Below are 18,383 nucleotides of genomic sequence, written 5' to 3'. Positions count from 1 at the left end.
CTTGAAGTACTCCACTACTCATCTTTCCTTCCTCCGAGCAAATTCTATTAATCACCACCTTCTGAAGTCTGTCCGTCAACCAGTTTCTAATCCAGTTCACCACTTTGTGTCTTAACTTTAGCCAATCAAGTTTGTTCAAGAGCCTCCTATGAGGTACTGTGTCAAAGGCTTTGCTGAAATCTAAATAAATTATATCTAGCACACTTCTTCCATCAAAACGTTTAATGGTGTACCTTGCAGAAAAATGTAAAGTCAAAATTAATGTTTTAGTAAAGCAGGTATTCGAAGTGTGCACCCTTTACACGAAGGCATGCTCTCAAGCTTTGGCTGCAACTGATCTATAGACTTATGACACTCCGCTTCAGTGCAGCCCAAAGAGATGAGGTGCTATTTAAGGTCTTCAACGTCAGATATCATTATCTGGTAGATGAGTTCCTGTATCAGCCCCCAGATCCGGTAGTCAACTGGGTTTAGGTCCAGTGAATTCACAGGCCAGAGGTCTGGACCAATGAAGTCCGGGGCCTCCTGATGTATCAGTTCTACTGTGTCCTTTACCCAATGTGCTGAAGCATTATTAGAAACATAGAAAGTGATGGCAGAAAAAGGCCGAGGCCCATCGAGTCTGCCCACACCACTGACCCACCCCCCTATTTAATCGCTCTCTGATGACCTTTCCCTCGTAGAGATCAGACATGAGCATCCCATCTGTTCTTAAAATCCGGCACGCTGCAGGCCTCGATCACCTGCACTGGGAGCTTATTCCAGCTGTCAACCACTCTTTCGGTGAAGAAGTATTTCCTGGTGTCGCCATGAAACTTCCCGCCCTTAATTTTCAGCGGGTGTCCTCTTGTGGCGGAGGGTCCTTTAAGAAGGAAAATATCATCTTCTACCTCGATACGACCAGTGACATACTTAAACGTCTCAATCATGTCTCCTCTCTCCCTACGTTCTTCGAGAGAATATAGCTGCAATTCGTTCAGCCTTTCTTCGTATGATAGATCTTTAAGCCCCGAGACCATCCTGGTGGCCATTCGCTGTACCGACTCGACTCTCAGCACATCTTTACGGTAATGTGGCCTCCAGAATTGTACGCAGTACTCCAGATGAGGCCTCACCATGGTTCTGTACAAGGGCATTAGGACGTCGGGCTTCCGACTAACAAAGCTTCTCCGGATACAACCCAGCATTTGCCTAGCCCTGAATGAGGCCTTCTCCACTTGATTGGCCGTTTTCATGTCTTCACTGATGATCACCCCCAAATCCCGTTCTGCTGTAATCCTTGCTAAGGTTTCACCATTTAATGTGTACGTTCTGCGCGGATTATTGTTGCCCAGGTGCATGACCTTGCATTTGTTAGCGTTGAAGCTAAGCTGCCAGGTCGAGGACCAAAGCTCCAATAAAACCAGGTCTTGCGTCATGCTGTCAGACGGACTGCCATTACTCACAATGTTACATAGTTTGGCATCATCGGCGAATAATGCTATTTTATCTTGAAGCCCCTGAGTCATGTCTCTTACGAATAAGTTGAAAAGGATCGGGCCCAAGACCGAGCCCTGTGGCACCCCACTGGTCACCTCCGATGTTTTAGAGATGGTACCATTAACTACCACCCTCTGAAGTCTTCCACTCAGCCAATCGTGGACCCATGCTGTAAGTGTTTCACCTAATCCCATCGACCTCATCTTGCCCAATAGCCTGCGATGGGGGACGCTATCAAAGGCTTTGCTGAAGTCCAAGTACACGACATCCAGGGATTCCCCCATATCTAGTTTCCTTGTTACCCAGTCAAAGAAACTGATGAGATTGGATTGACAGGACCTACCCTTGGTGAATCCATGTTGGTGGGGATTGCGTAGTTCCTCCTTGTCTAGTATCATGTCTAATTTGCGTTTGATGAGTGTTTCCATGAGTTTACTCACTACCGATGCGAGACTCACCGGTCTGTAATTCGCAGCTTCTGTCCTGCAACCCTTTTTGTGCAGAGGAACGACGTTAGCTGTTTTCCAGTCCAAGGGCACTATTCCCGTGCTCAGGGATAGATTGAAGAGTACTGATAACGGTTCCGCTAGGATGTCCCTGAGCTCACTGAGCACCCTGGGATGTAGATGTCCGGCCCCATTGCTTTGTTCACCTTGAGTCTTGATAATTCGTCGTAGATGTCTCCGGAAGTAAACTCAAAATCCCGAAACGGGTCTTCTGAACTTTGCTTTGCCTGCAACTGTGGACCAGACCCCGGTGCCTCGCAGGTGAAAACCGAGCAAAAATATTCATTTAGTAGTTCGGCTTTGTCTGAATCTGATTCTACATACTTCCCAACATGCGACGGATTGCTGGCAACATCAAGAGGATGTCCAAGTAGCATGCACCGTTTATCTTAACCCCAGGATCGATGAAGAACAGATCTGTGGATCAGAGTTTTGAGATTGCGACCAAAGCCATGACTGATTGGCTTAAGGTCGGGCGGGTCTGCAGTAAGCATTTGGCATTAATCTCACGCTTCAGTGTTGTTGAAGGCACATTTAGGCGATCGTTCTGTGTGTTAATTGGCGGAGCTACTGTAAATATCTTTTTATCTATAAACCAGATGAAGCTGACGCTGTGCTCCAAGTACTTGGTCAAAAGCAGCTTGCACCTTTTCAGGTGCGCGTCTTTGTTGTGTAAAGTTAACTCTTGGGAACAACGCTTTTTAAGACACTGCTTCTCTTGCTATTTGGCAAGTTGTTTGTTGAGTTTTCAGTGTGTCCTCCAGCCCAGTACAAGATCACATACAACATATCAATGTCTGCCGCCTGACTTACGATCCCACAGTGCCCGTTGCTTGAATCTTGCATAGTAGCACATTAAGGCCGTTTTTGTTCCAACACTTCTGTGGGAACTCTTTCAACAATCGTCAACTGCTGTAACCTTTTAGCAGTACAAAGTTATCAGAATTTGGTCTTCTGCAGTGAAAATCACTTTGATAAAGAGACTGTTTACAAACTATTGTCTGCTTCTGCACGTTATCCCATAGCAACAATTCATTTTCACAAGGTAGTGTTGCAATGTGAGAAATATTTATAACATTTTACATTAACTTCATTCAGGACACAACACACTAAATTTAATAAGAATTGGCTGAGTTCTGTGGAGGATATAACAAAAAACATTTTGATGTGGTGGGTTTTTTTTCGGTTCACGGTGTGCTCGTCTTAAGCCCAATGTTTGGGAGCATCCTGCAAAGCCCTGGACTTTCAAAATATATAACGAAAGGTGCTTGAATAGAACAAAGGGTCCCAAGACAGATATGCTTGGGCATCAAGCTGCCAGATGGTATAAATTAATATTGAAACTTGTACATAAGAAACCCAAAAATGCTCTTAGAGGCATTTGGAGCATCGAGATTAAACAGTACATTTTTGTATCTCGATGGCCACGGATTTGGTCTTGGAGGATGAAATGTACAGCGTCGGCATCTATGAAGCAAACTTGGGTTTTTTTGTTACATCGTTCCTTTTGGACCCCGGTTAGATTGAATAAATTAGATAATTCAAAGTCTAATAGATGCTGGCATTGTCATCTAGACATGGGGACATTGGATCACTTACTGTTTTATTGCCCTATGATTCAGTATTTTTGGAAGTTGATTTGGGGACATAATAATATTTTAGAAGTTGCGATCCCTTTGACTTATGAAGTTGTGATTTGTGGTACACTATTATATGTTAAAGATCCCTTAGATAAATATAAAAGACGACTTTTTTAATTATGACGGGTACAGCTATACAATTAATCACACAAAACTGGAAAAATTGAGATCGACTTAACTTTACATTTTGATGGGCAAATTTATGTTTAATTTATAAATTAGAGAAAAGGAATGCTGATCTGTCAGGGAACACAAAAAATTTCAAATTAATATGGGGCCCATTGATGTCTTTTATAGAATCATTATAGTTTGATTTTTATTGATGTATTAATTTGCATATCCAGGGAAAGGGGAGGGTGGGAATAAAGTTTTTACATGAATTCTTATCTTCCTTGTGAGATTGAGAGGGAGGGAAGGATTATGTAACAGTTTCTTAAGGTTTATAAATGTTTAATATGTGGATAAGATATAGTTGATATAGAGCACTTATCATAAACTATGATAACTAATGGATAACTTGATGGATAATGTGGGGTGGGGGAGGGTTATAACTCTTTTATAAGTCATGTAAGGATATTAAGTGTTTTACGTATAAAATGTATTCTTTACTGTTTCACTTATTGAGAGTGTAAAAATGAATAAAGAATTAAAAAAAAAAAAAAAAAAGGTCGCCACAAGAATCATGCCCCCCTTGTCAATTAAGGGCCATTGTTTCAAACAAAAACCAAATTGTGACAGAGAAAGATACTATTTTTAGAATTCAAATCTAGAAAATACAGGCTTCAAGTCCCTGACCCCTCTATTCTTTCTTTCTCCTCTAGTCTCTTCATACCTACATACAGATGGTCCTCAGCCATTTTCAGGACAGTCAGTCACATTTTCTTTTCTTTATGCAATTTTTCCATTTTATAACGACAAACAGCAGAAATTATACAATGTAATCAGAAATCAACCATCTTAGAACAATAATGTTCTTTCAAATTAAATAATCAAGGAAAATTTTCCAATCTTAATTAGTCCACAATCTTAAGGAGCTAAAAAAAAAATAGATCTGTAATATAAAGGATAGATAGATCTGTAATATAAAAAGGATAGATCTGTAATATAAATTTTCTTATATACACACACACACACAAGCAGCTCTAAATTTGTAAAAGCCTATTCCTAAAAGGATATAGCAAGCTTTAATAAAACTTTAACTACTTTTTCTGCACCACCTGGTGGTTGTCTTAATTTATTTTCTTCTGCACCACCTAAGTGTATGGCATAGTGCTAGAGCTAGAGCCTAAGCACCCTGAGGTTGTGGGTTCAAACCCCACACTGCTCCTTGTGACCCTGGGCAAGTCACTTAATCCTCCAATGCTCCAGGTATATCAGATAGTGAGCCCACCAGGACAGACAAGGGAAATGTTTGAAGTACCTGTATGTAAACCGCCTTGAGTGTGGTTTTAAAAACTACACTCAAGGCGGTTTAAAAGGTGGTATACAAGTCCCAATCCCTTCTCTTGTCTTGTCTTAATATACTTCCCACTACTCCGAGGCCTGAACCCAGGACCCAAAATAACTAGACAATACAAAAACACAATAAAATGACAGCATTAAAAGTCTACCAATATTTTTCATCTCTCAGGTTTACATAGATGTAGTCTGAATACAATACAAATATACATGAACTAAATATGCTAAGTGGCAACCACATTAATTTTGAACAAGTTATTAGCCTCACATTCAGAAGAAATATTATCTTTTTAATTCAAAAACATATAGAAGTAAAAAGTAAACACTAAAGTCATTAAAAGGTGATTAACTCATTAGGTCAATAAAAATAAAAAGCTTTATATAAAAATGGTTTGGGCCTACCTGGTCTCATCCGTACTCTGCGGATATACTTCTCACCCAAAAAGTTCCTGATTTCTACGAGTGAACCAGTCTCTTGTATAACTACATTGATTGGAAAATGAGCATACACAGACCTCATCTTGTAACGAAAGCCCTGATTAAAAAAAAGGGAAAGAGCATACCCAATTACAATGGGAAAACAAGACTGGAAAATACTGTCTGTAAATCTTGCAAATTATGCAGTCATCTGAGTATTTTCTTTTTAAAAAAAAAAATCATGTTTAAGGTCAACCAACATCTAAATTTAAATTTAAGTTAAATTAATTAAAAAAAAAAGAAGCCTATTTGTATAAACAATTTAGATATTGAACAGCAAAGTGAAAAGAAACAGACCATGTAACTTGTGATCTACTCCTTGTTTAAGGATGATCCCTTTAGAGTGCAGAGACCTGAACCAACCAACTTAAGGAAAGATTAGGTTAACTTGCTAATCTTTTCTTGTAAACAGAAATGGTAGACTTGAACAGCAGGTAAAATCCTCATTAGCCGCAAGAGTTGTATAGATTTCACTGTTTTGTTTTTATGCTTCACCCTCCCCCCCCCCGCATCACTCTGGGATGAGCTCCACCCTCTCAGTCGGTACCAAAGCTTCTAGCGAGTCCTAGAGTGCAAACATAAGAGATGGGTGCGGGAAAACTCCCTGAAACCACATAAGTCTGTTCTGTTCTAAAATAAAAGCATTAAACACTTTTAAAACCACTACTAACTGAAACAAACAAGGTGGGAACAAAAGGGGTCATCTGCATCAATAGTTCTGTTGCTCAGTATTTAAAATGAGTCTCTTCCGAGTGAATTCCTTTTCATGCCTGACCCTACTGGGCAGGAAAAAAACCCCAAGACATCCGACTAAGCAGGCATATCTGAAACAGAAAGCAGGCTAGTATATATCCGACAGGGCGGGCGTCAAGATTACCATTCCAGTTTACAAGAAAGCACAGTTACTTACCGTAACAGGTGTTATCCAGGGACAGCAGGCAGATATTCTTAACGCATGGGTGACGTCACCGACGGAGCCCCGGTACGGACACTTTTAACTAGAAAGTTCTAGTTGGCCGCACCGCGCATGCGCGAGTGCCTTCCCGCTTGACGGAGGAGAGCGTGGTCCCCAGTTAAGATAAGCCAGCTAAGAAGCCAACCCGGGGAGGAGGGTGCGACGTAAGAATATCTGCCTGCTGTCCCTGGATAACACCTGTTACGGTAAGTAACTGTGCTTTATCCCAGGACAAGCAGGCAGCATATTCTTAACGCATGGGTGACCTCCAAGCTAACAGAGAGGGAGGAGGGATGGTTGGCCATTAGGAAAATAAATTATGTAACACAGATTGGCCGAAGTGTCCATCTCGTCTGGAGAAGGTATCCAGACAGTAGTGAGTAGTGAACGTGTGAACTGAGGACCAAGTGGCAGCCTTGCAGATTTCCTCGATGGGAGTGGAATGGAGGAAAGCCACAGAAGCAGCCATAGCTCTGACCCTGTGGGCCGTGACAGAACCTTCCAGTGAAAGACCGGCCCGAGCATAACAGAACGCAATGCAGGCAGCAAGCAAGTTGGAAAGCGTCCGTTTAGAGACAGGACGACCTAGACGGTTAGGGTCGAAGGACAAAAAGAGCTGAGAGGACGAGCGGTGAGCCCTGGTACGGTCAAGGTAGTATGCAAGGGCACGCTTACAGTCCAGCGTGTGCAACGCCTGTTCCCCAGGATGAGAATGGGGCTTAGGGAATAAGACAGGCAACACAATGGATTGGTTGAGGTGAAATTCCGAGACCACCTTGGGAAGGAATTTAGGATGGGTACGCAGAACCACCTTGTCATGGTGAAAAACAGTGAAAGGTGGGTCGGCAACCAGTGCATGCAGCTCACTAACCCTCCTGGCAGAGGTGATGGCAATGAGGAAAAGCACCTTCCACGTAAGAAATTTGAGCGAAGTTGTGGCAAGAGACTCAAAAGGAGGTTTCATGAGGGCTGATAAAACCACATTCAGGTCCCAGACGACTGGAGGAGGCTTCAGAGGTGGTTTGACATTGAAGAGGCCTCTCATGAACCGGGAAACCAGGGTATGAGCTGTGAGAGGGTTTCCGAGGATAGGCTCATGAAACGCAGTGATGGCACTGAGGTGGACTCTGATTGAGGTAGACTTAAGGCCAGCTTCGGACAGAGAGCGCAAATAGTCCAGTACAGTTTCCACCGCCAATGAGGTGGGATCGTGGTGATGTAGTAGACACCAAGAGGAGAACCGGGTCCACTTCTGATGGTAACATTGGAGGGTGGCCGGTTTCCTGGAGGCATCCAAAATGCGACGGACAGGCTGAGACAGATTCTCTGGAGAGGTCAGCCCGAGAGAAACCAAGCTGTCAGGTGGAGCGAGGACAGATTGGGATGCAGTAGAGACTGATGCTGCTGTGTAAGTAGAGTAGGAAACACAGGAAGAGGAATGGGTTCTCTGGAGCTGAGCTGGAGCAGGAGGGAGAACCAGTGTTGACGAGGCCACCGAGGGGCGATGAGAATCATGGTGGCTCTGTCCCAGCAGAGTTTGAATAACATCCGCAACATCAGAAGCAGTGGAGGAAAGGCATAGAGGAACCGATCCGTCCAGTTGAGTAGGAATGCATCCGGGGCCAGACGATGCGGGGAGAAGAGTCTGGAACAGAAGTAGGGCAGCTGATGGTTGTGAGGAGCTGCAAAGAGGTCCACCTGAGGAGTGCCCCACCGAGCAAAGATGGAGCGGAGTGTGGGAGGATCCAGCGTCCACTCGTGAGGTTGAAGATTGTCGGCCAGGGAGTTCTGTTCGCCCTGGATGTAGACAGCCTTGAGGAAGAGACTGTGGGCCATGGCCCAGGTCCAGATGCGGATGGCCTCCTGACAGAGGAGGGGTGATCCGGTACCGCCTTGCTTGTTTATGTAGTACATGGCGACTTAGTTGTCTGTGCACAGGAGAAGAACCTGAGGGTAGAGAAGGTGCTGGAAGGCCTTGAGAGCATAGAACATGGCTGAGTTCCAGGAAATTGATGTGATGTTGACGCTCCTGAGGGGTCCAGAGTCCTTGGGTGCGAAGATCTCCCATGTGAGCTCCCCATGAATAGGGGGAAGCATCCGTGGTTATGATCATGGAGTGAGGGGGTAGATGAAAGAGTAGACCCTTGGAAAGATTGGAGGAGTTCAACCACCATTGAAGAGATCGCTGAAGAGACGATGTCACAGAGACGGGATGAGAAAGAGGCTCCGTGGTCTGTGACCATTGGTTGGCTAGAGTCCATTGAGGTGTCCTGAGGTGGAGTCGCGCCAGAGGAAGCACATGGACCGTCGAGGCCATGTGGCCCAGGAGGACCATCATCTGCCGAGCTGGGATGGAATGATGAAGGAGCACCTGACGACAGAGGTGGAGTAGGGTCCGTTGTCGGTCGGAGGAGAGAAACGCCCTCATCAGAGTGGTGTCGAGAACTGCACCAATGAACTGAAGTCGCTGTGTAGGAAGCAGGTGCGACTTGGGGTAGTTGATCTCGAACCCCAGGAGATGGAGGAAAGAGATGGTGTGTTGAGTGGCTTGTAGCACAAGCGGAGACGTAGGTGCTTTCACCAACCAATCGTCCCAAGTAGGGTAACACCTGGAGGTTGTGAGACCTGAGGAAGGCCGCCACCACAATAAGGCACTTGGTGAACACCCTGGGTGATGATGCGAGGCCAAAGGGTAGCACTTTGTACTGATAGTGACGGTGCTGGATCTGAAACCGTAGGTAGCGACGTGAAGTCAGATTGATTGGAATGTGAGTGTAGGCCTCTTTGAGGTCTAGGGAACATAGCCAGTCGTGTTGCGAGAGAAGAGGGTAAAGCGTGGCAAGGGAGAGCATTCTGAACTTTTCCTTGACCAGACACTTGTTGAGGTCCCGGAGATCGAGGATGGGACGAAGGTCTCCTGTCTTCTTGGGAACCAGGAAGTAGCGGGAGTAGAATCCCTGACCCCTTTGGTCTGAAGGCACCTCTTCGATGGCATTGAGAAGAAGGAGGGATTGGACCTCCCTCAGGAGGAGGAGGGATTGGGAGGAGTGAGAAGCAGACTCTATGGGAGGATTGTCTGGTGGAAGAGGCTGGAAGTTGAGAGAGTAGCTGTGGCAAATGATGTTGAGGACCCACTGGTCCGAAGTGATGACCTCCCAACGGCTGAGGAAGAGATGGAGGCGTCCTCCGATAGGCTGAGGAAGAGGCAGCGATAGTGGGAGACTGGCTATGCCCTGGAGAAAAGAGTCAAAAGGGTTGAGATGGTTTTGAGGGAGGAAGAGGCTTGGCAGGTTGATGAGACTGGGACCGAGCCTGAGGTTGATGCTGGTGACGAGGACAGCGAGGTTGCTGTTGAGGCGGGTTGAGAGGTCTGGCCGAGAACCTGCGCTGGTAGGAAGACTGCTGTCTGTAGGGGCGAGCAGGTGGAGTCTTCTTTTTAGATTTGACCAGAGTATCCCACCTGGTCTCATGCGGAGAGTTTCTGGGTTGTCGAGTCCAGGGACTCCCCGAAGAGTTCGTCACCAAGACAAGGTGCGTTAGCCAGGCGGTCTTGGTGGTTAATGTCAAGGTCAGAGACTCTCAGCCAGGCCAAACGGCGCATAGCAACAGCCATGGCAGATGCTCAAGAGGTCAGCTCAAACGAGTCATAAATGGAGCGAACCATGAACTTCCTGAGTTGGAGTAGGCTGGAAATTTGCTGCTGGAAGAGGGGGACCTTACGTTCAAGAAGGTATTTTTGTAAGGAGGAGAGTTGTTGCACCAGATGCTTCATGTAGAAGGAGAAGTGGAAGGTGTAATTGTTTGCTCTATTGGCTAACATTGCATTTTGGAAAAGGCGCTTACTAAACTTATCCATAGTTTTTCCCTCTCTGCCAGGAGGGGTGGAGGCATAGACACTGGAACCCTGAGATTTCTTCAAGGTGGACTCCACCAGGAGAGATTCGTGGGGCAATTAAGGCTTGTCAAACCCTGGAATTGGAATGACCCGGTACAAGCTATCCAGTTTGCGAGGGGCCCCGGGAACAGTGAGGGGAGTCTCCCAGTTTTTATAAAAAGTTTCCCGTAAGATATCGTGGACGGGCAACTTCAGAAATTCCTTGGGAGGTTGCTCAAAGTCTAGGGCATCGAGAAAAGCCTGAGACTTTTTAGAGTCGGACTCTAAGGGGATAGAAAGAGCTGTTGACATCTCCCTAAGGAATTTGGAGAAAGAGGACTGTTCCAATTTTGAAACGGTGTCAGCCATGGAGGGTTCTTCGTCGGTCGACGAAGCGTTCTCCTCGGTACCGTGCGGGGAGTCTTCCCATAAGTCCGGGTCCCTAATGTCGGGGTGTGCACGTCGGGACATCGGTGTGGAAGGCTCGGTATGGCGGGTCTTTGAGAGAGAGACTTGCCTGAGCGCACCGAGGCGGTACCGGGAGAGGAAGACCGGTGTCGTTCCTGGGACCGGGAAGGGTCGGCAGCAGCACGGGTATGCACAGTAGGTGGTTCAGCCGAGAGCACCGGCATGGAAGTATTAATTGGTACCGAGGGGGTCGACGCCGATGGGACAGTGCGAGGCTTGGACCAGTCCTGTACCGGAAGGTGCGGGGCCAGCAACGCTGGCAACAGTTGTTGTAGTTGTTGCTGCAGCTGCTCCTGTAATTGGGTTTGGAGTATGGCCGCGATGCCGTCATCCAGGGGAGGCACTGGTACCGCTTTTTTCTTCTTCGGTACCATAGGTGCCGCTCTACGCTCCGGCGATGAGGAGGCCGATGACGAGGCACTCACCGATATCGGAGCGTTTACGTGGTCGGTGCGGTGCCGGAAGGGTCGGCGTCGCGACCGTGGCAGGAGGGCGTTCTAGGGAAGTGGAAGGCTTCTTAGCCGGCTTACCTGGGCCCAGCGACCCCGAAGAAGGATCTGGTGGCGTCGACGTCATCGGTGCCGACTTTTGAGGTGCTGTCGACGTCGTGGCAGGTTCCATGGCAGATCCGGTACCGAACAGAATATTTTGCTGGATCTGCCTATTTTTTAATGTGCGCTTTTTAAGCGTAGCACAGCGGGTGCAGGTGTCAGCCCGATGCTCTGGACCCAAGCACTGCAGGCACCAATTGTGCGGGTCGGTGAGAGAGATCGGGCGTGCACACCGCTGGCACTTCTTAAAGCCCGATTGAGGGGGCATGAAGGGAAACACGGCCTCCGCAAAATCGAATCCGGAGGCCTGTATGGTGGCAACAGGCCCCGCCGGGGCTGGCCAAAAAAATATAGAAAACTCGACAAGTTTTTTTTTTTTTTTTTAAAGTAAAAATAAGGAATCAGAAAAGAAAGAGAATAAAACCGAAAAAATTTTACGTGAGCGGGAAGGCAGAAAACTCGTTCCACTCCACGGAAACGAAGAAACTGGGAACCACGCTCTCCTCCGTCGAGCGGGAAGGCATTCGCGCATGCGCGGTGCGGCCAACTAGAACTTTCTAGTTAAAAGTGTCCGTATCGGGGCTCCGTCGGTGACGTCACCCATGCGTTAAGAATATGCTGCCTGCTTGTCCTGGGATAAAGAAGATTAGCAATGTAAGAATCTACTACTATTACTATTATTTGGTAGGAATAAAGGAACCATTCGAATCCAGATGCTAGGTTTTGAAATTCAAAGAAAGGGCTCCCTGCAAGACAGGGCCTGCAGCTCCGATATTCTTCTCGCTGATGTTACAGCCACTAAGAACACAGTCTTAACTGTCAGATCTATCAAGGATGCCTCTTCTAACGGCTCATATGGGGCTTTCGCAAGGGCCCGCAGCACCAGATTAAGATTCCAAGACAGAAAGGGCTAATGCACTGGAGGGCAAAGACGTAAAGCAGGGGTGCCCAACACGTCGATCGCGATCGACCGGTCGATCGGGAAGGCAACGCCAGTCGATCTCGTGTTGCCGTTCCAATCGGCCGGCCGATCAGCCTTCCTCTCCCCAAGGTTCCCCACCGGAATCTCCCCCAAGGTTCCCAACGCACACTCATTCTTGCTGCGCCCTTCCTGCCCGACTGCGTCTTCCGACTGGGGGATGAAGTCACTTCCTTCGGGAGAAGGCGGGAGGGAGGTCTAGGGAAGTCACGACCCTTGAGAGCTGAGCGCCGGCTGCCCCTGGCGGAATTGACAAGCCAGACTGGAGAAAGGCGGTCGGGAGCAGGAGGTGCTCTGCCCAAAAATGCCGGAGCTGCTGCTGCTGCTCTGACGTCTTGAGCCTGAAAATGTGAAGTTGAGTGTCCTGCTAAAAAGAGACTGGAACGGCTCTCATGGAAGACTGGCTTTTTTTCTTTTCCTCGGCCCTGGGGATCCAGAGATTTGGGCCTGCAGAAGCCTAACGCTGACCAGCATTCCTCTCCCCGACATCAATTCTTACTTCGGAGAGGAATTTCTGGGCCAGCCAATCGCTGCCTGGCTGGCCCGGAACTTCCTCTCCGACATCAGAATTGAAGGGGAGCAGAATGCTGGTCAGTGCAAGGCTTCTGCATGCAGAGCTTGGGGGGCGGTGGCTTGGAGGCCTGTTCCCCGGTGGCGACGGCAAACCTAGTGGCTTGGGGGAGGGCAGGGAGAAAGAAACAAAGGGGGCAAGCAGGGAGACAGAAAGAAAGTGGGCATGGAGAGAGAGAGAGAAAGAAAGAACAGGAGGCAGGGAGAAAGAAAGAAAAAGTTGGGGGAGAGAATGAGGTATGGAAGAGAGAAAGCATATAGGAGGCTGAAAGAAGGAGTGGGCTGAAATCAGAAGATGTCAGAAGAAGTGCAGCCAGAGTGAAGTGAGAAGAAGTCAGAAGAAGAAAGTGCAACCAGAGACTCATGAAATCATCAAACAAAAGTAGGAAAAATGATTTTATTTTCAATTTAGTGATCAAAATGTGTCTGTTTTGAGAATTTATATCTGCTGTCTATATTTTGCACTATGGCTCCCTTTTACTAAACCACAATAGCGGTTTTTAGCGCAGGGAGCCTATGAGCGTTGAGAGCAGCGTGGGGCATTCAGCGCAACTCCCTGCGCTAAAAACTGCTATGTGGTTTAGTAAAAAGGGAGGGGCTATATTTGTCTATTTTTGTATGGTTGTTATTGAGATGACATTGCATAGAGTCATCTGCCTTGACCTCTTTGAAAAAAACCCGGAATATGAATGATAATTAACATTTTCTCTGCCTTTCAGTGTGCTTTGTGGGGGTTTTAAAATTTTTTTATTGTTGGTAGATCATTTTGACTTGGTCATTTTAAAAGTAGCTCGCAAGCCCAAAAAGTGTGGGTACCCCTGACGTAAAGCATCTAGATGGGATGCCAATGTGCGCTTGCTAAACTGTGCTTTGAAGCAGGAAAGTCCAGCTATCTGTACTGTGAGAACGCCAACTGCCAGGCCTTTCTTCAGACCTTCCTGCAGAAGTCCCAGCACCACTGAAACCAGTGCAGTCTCCAGGTCCGAGCATTTTCGCTTGCACCAATTCTGGAAACATCAAATTTCTGCGTCTCAATGGCCACGAATTTGGTCTTGGAGAATGAGATGTACAGTGTCTGCATCTATGAGACAAACTTGGTTCTTTTTGTTACATAGAGCATTTTGGACCCCAGTTCGATTACAAAAGTTGGATAGCTCTAAGTCTAATAGATGCTGGCCTTGTAATCTGGAAGCAGGAACTCTGGATCATTTAATTTTTTACTGTCCCTTTTGGAAATCAATTTGGTCTCAAATTAATTGTTTATTAGAGAACCACGTAGCATTGTCATATGATACAATTCTATTTGGTACATCAATGAGAATAAAAAGTCTAATTTCAGCAAGCAATAAAACTTTTGATTATGACAGGAATCGCCATACATATCACCAAAAATTGGAAAAATTATAGTAAACTTAACTATACATTCTGGTGGAACTCATTGTGCCATATTTACAAAATGGAAAGAATTGCCATACAAAAAGGAAATTATAATAATTTTAAAAAGATCTGGGGGCCATTAACAACTTATTGCAATGATTAGACACCATTTTTCATTGAAAGAACATTTTTAATATGGGGGGGTGGTATAAAGTTTTATTTAAGGTTTAATCAATAGATAAGAATGTAATATTTATACGAAATTTATGATTAAAATATTGGTGGGAAGGGTGGGTGGGGAGGGAATAAATTTATGTTTTCAAGATAATAATTGAAAGAAATTCAAGTGATGTGTATAAATTTAAATGTTGTAATATTGTGCACTTGATGTAAGATGAAAAATGAATAAAGATTTTGAAAAAAAAAAAGATGTACTAAGTCTGTACCAACTCAAATTTTATTCTAAACATTCAGGCACTATCATATTTACGAGTGTTATCACTGCTTTGATCTATTTATTTATTTAATTTTCTATACCGTTCTCCCAGGGGAGCTCAGAACAGTTTACATGAATTTATTCAGGCACTTGAGAAATTTTCCCTGTCTGTCCTGGCAGGCTCTATCTAACGTACCTGGATCTAGACGGCAGCATAGCATCCATTATTTTGGATCGTCAGCAAATATTCACGCAGCACATTTGTTAGCCTTCGTTGTGGTTAGTTCAATTTTATCACATATTAAGAATGAATTTAATCCCAAATATTAAGGTTACATTTATTACATTTTTTATTAAAGTTTTGATTCTGTCAGTTGTAGTTTATCATCATACCTGTCCTATTAAGGTTGACCAGAGATTAAATCCCTCCATACTGTAACTCTTCCCCCTCTCCTACTATTCCTGTATGTTTATATGATGAAATTTGGTCTTGCAAATGCTGTTTTATGTACCGTATTTTCACGCAAATAACACGCACCCGTATAAAACGCGCACACGGATATAGCGCGCAGAAATCACGATGATTTGCACAAAAACTTTGATATACCGCGCTCACGGGTATACCGCGCATGCTGCCCGACGCTCCTTTCGCCCGCCCTGACTTTCCGTGCGCTGTCCCGACTCTCCGTTCACCCCCCCTGACTTCCATGCACTGTCCCCCCTTGAAGGTCTGTCCCCATCCTGAAAGCCTGATGCCCCCCCCCCCCGACGTCCGATACATCCCTCCCCCCGAAGGACCGCCGACTCCCCAACAATATCGGGCCAGGAGGGAGCCCAAATCCTCCTGGCCACGGCGACCCCCTAACCCCACCCCGCACTACATTACGGGCAGGAGGGATCCCAGGCCCTCCTGCCCTCGACGCAAACCCCCCTCCCACCAACGACCGCCCTCCCCAAGAACCTCCGACCGCCCCCCCAGCCGACCCGCGACCCCCCTGGCGACCCCCACGACCCCCCCACCCCCCTTACCTTTGGTAGTTGGGCCAGAAGGGAGCCCAAACCCTCCTGGCCACGGCGACCCCCTAACCCCACCCCGCACTACATTACGGGCAGGAGGGATCCCAGGCCCTCCTGCCCTCGACGCAAACCCCCCTCCCCCCCAACGACCGCCCCCCCAAGAACCTCCGACCGCCCCCCAGCCGACCCGCGATCCCCCTGGCAACCCCCACGACCCCCCCACCCCCCTTCCCCGTACCTTTGGTAGTTGTCCGGACAGACGGGAGCCAAACCCGCCTGTCCGGCAGGCAGCCAACGAAGGAATGAGGCCGGATTGGCCCATCCATCCTAAAGCTCCGCCTACTGGTGGGGCCTAAGGCGCGTGGGCCAATCAGAATAGGCCCTGGAGCCTTAGGTCCCACCTGGGGGCACGGCCTGAGGCACATGGTCGGGTTGGGCCCATGTGCCTCAGGCCGCGCCCCCAGGTGGGACCTAAGGCTCCAGGGCCTATTCTGATTGGCCCACGCGCCTTAGGCCCCACCAGTAGGCGGAGCTTTAGGATGGATGGGCCAATCCGGCCTCATTCCTTCGTTGGCTGCCTGCCGGACAGGCGGGTTTGGCTCCCGTCTGTCCGGCCAACTACCAAAGGTACGGGGAAGGGGGGTGGGGGGGTCGTGGGGGTCGCCAGGGGGATCGCGGGTCGGCTGGGGGGCGGTCGGAGGTTCTTGGGGGGGCGGTCGTTGGGGGGGGAGGGGGGTTTGCGTCGAGGGCAGGAGGGCCTGGGATCCCTCCTGCCCGTAATGTAGTGCGGGGTGGGGTTAGGGGGTCGCCGTGGCCAGGAGGGTTTGGGCTCCCTTCTGGCCCGATATTGTCGGGAAGTCGGCGGTCCTTCGGGGTGGGGGTGCGAGTGGTCCTGCCGGGGGGGGGGATGTATCGGACGTCGGGGAGTCGGCCGGGCAAGAGGGCTTGGGCTCCCTCTTGCTCCGATCGTGGATGCGGGTGCGGATGGGAGCGCGTGCGAGCGGTCGTTCGGGGTGGGGGTGCGAGCGGTCCTGCTGGGGGGGGTGAATCGGGCGTCGGGCGGGGTGGGAACTATGTTTTAAAACTTTGGTATACCGCGCTCACGCATATAACGCGCGAGGGGTATGCGCGGTAGGTAAAAACGCGTATAACGCGCACGTTATATGCGTGAAAATACGGTAATACCCATTTTAATTGTACTAAGCTTAGAAACATTGTATAGGCGGAATAACATTTTTGTATAGGTAGAATAACATTTTAAATAAACTTGAAACTTGATCATGGTTATGGATTATTTGTTGATCTTCATTTAGACATGCTCCTTTAGAATTAAATTATTAAAAGGCACTTGTTCTATATTTAGCAGAAATTTGGGACTCACTTTTAGGTTATCTTTTTAGACTTTGTAGCTTATTCACAATTGTTATATATATATATATTTATTTTAAGGTCGTTTTTCATGAACTTTCGGCTCATGCCCCTCATTGGCTTCACTTTCTCATTTCATCTTGGTGATTTTGCACTTGTGCATTATTCACATATTACGAATTTGTTTTCTTATTTTGCATTTAATTTATCCGTATTTGATTTTTGTTTCCTCGGTTGCTTTTTCAGTGCTTTTACATCATATATGATTCATTAATAAAGTTATGGTCTTATCTTTTTAACAAGTGCCTTCTTTTAGTGTTTTTATCTTTTTAATTAATTTTAATAATTCTACATATTCTGTTTATGACTATTTTTATGAATGATTTCATCAAAGACTTTAGGATTCCTGAGGCAGGCTTTTTAGTCAAAACATGACCTGTGTTGAGTCAAGTCTTGATATTAAGTTGAGTCTGGATTTTGTTTTACTCCTCATCTGATTGTTAATAAATTTCCTTTTGGTTTGGAGACCTGGACTACTCTATTATTTTTTTGGATTGGTTTGTGTTTCTACAGAGGTTGATATTTCCCCTCATCTAGTGGCCTCCTTGCCTGCAGTCATGTTGTCCGAGAAGACTTGGACTGCCTTTCCTTCCAGGGTTCTGCCCAGGGCTCACAGAGCTAACCATATTGCTCTCAGCTCCAAGCGGTTGATCAACCACTTCTGAAATGTGAACCACAGCCCTCGCAGCAGATATCCCTCACAGTGAGCTTCCCCAGCTGACTAAACTGGCATCAATCATCAGAATTGTCCACTGGAAGATGTGTAGCTGCATTCCTTTGGTCAAGGACTGTGGCTCCAGCCACCAGTTCAGGCTGCTCCATACGTCTGATCATGGCAGGAGAAGGTCCAGGGCGTCTGATTGCGGAGACTTTCTGGAGAGACTCCTGAAGAAGGTGCAAGTGCACTGGTGTCCAGGGCAACACTTCTATTATGGTTACCATGGATCCCAGCAGTTGAAGATACTGTTAAGCTCTTGGGGCCAACTAAGTCCACTTGCATATGGGGAAAACCAGAGAACTGGTACTCTATTAGAAAGAGTGATTAAAGGGAAATATACTCAAATCAAAAAAACAATCAATCAAAAAGTGTAACAATAAAATTCATACTTCTTGAACAAACACACTTAGAATTCAAAGATATGCTCAGAGACACGATCAAGCTAAGTGT

At 46.9% G+C, this 18,383-nt stretch overlaps 1 protein-coding gene across 1 annotated transcript in view; it reads right to left on the bottom strand.

The window, feature by feature from the left end:
- RPL9 (ribosomal protein L9) overlaps positions 1 to 18,383 on the bottom strand; it is a 49,520-nt gene that overhangs the window by 19,625 nt on the left and 11,512 nt on the right. Inside the window, exon 5 of the mRNA XM_033947357.1 lies at positions 5,486 to 5,618. Coding sequence (XP_033803248.1) covers positions 5,486 to 5,618 — 133 coding nt within the window. The remainder of the gene's footprint in view (positions 1 to 5,485; positions 5,619 to 18,383) is intronic.

Source organism: Geotrypetes seraphini, chromosome 1, assembly GCF_902459505.1.
Source record: "Geotrypetes seraphini chromosome 1, aGeoSer1.1, whole genome shotgun sequence".
NCBI lineage: Eukaryota > Metazoa > Chordata > Amphibia > Gymnophiona > Dermophiidae > Geotrypetes > Geotrypetes seraphini.
The sequence above is the reverse complement of the archived record's forward strand: the minus strand, read 5'-3'. Positions and strand labels throughout refer to the sequence as shown.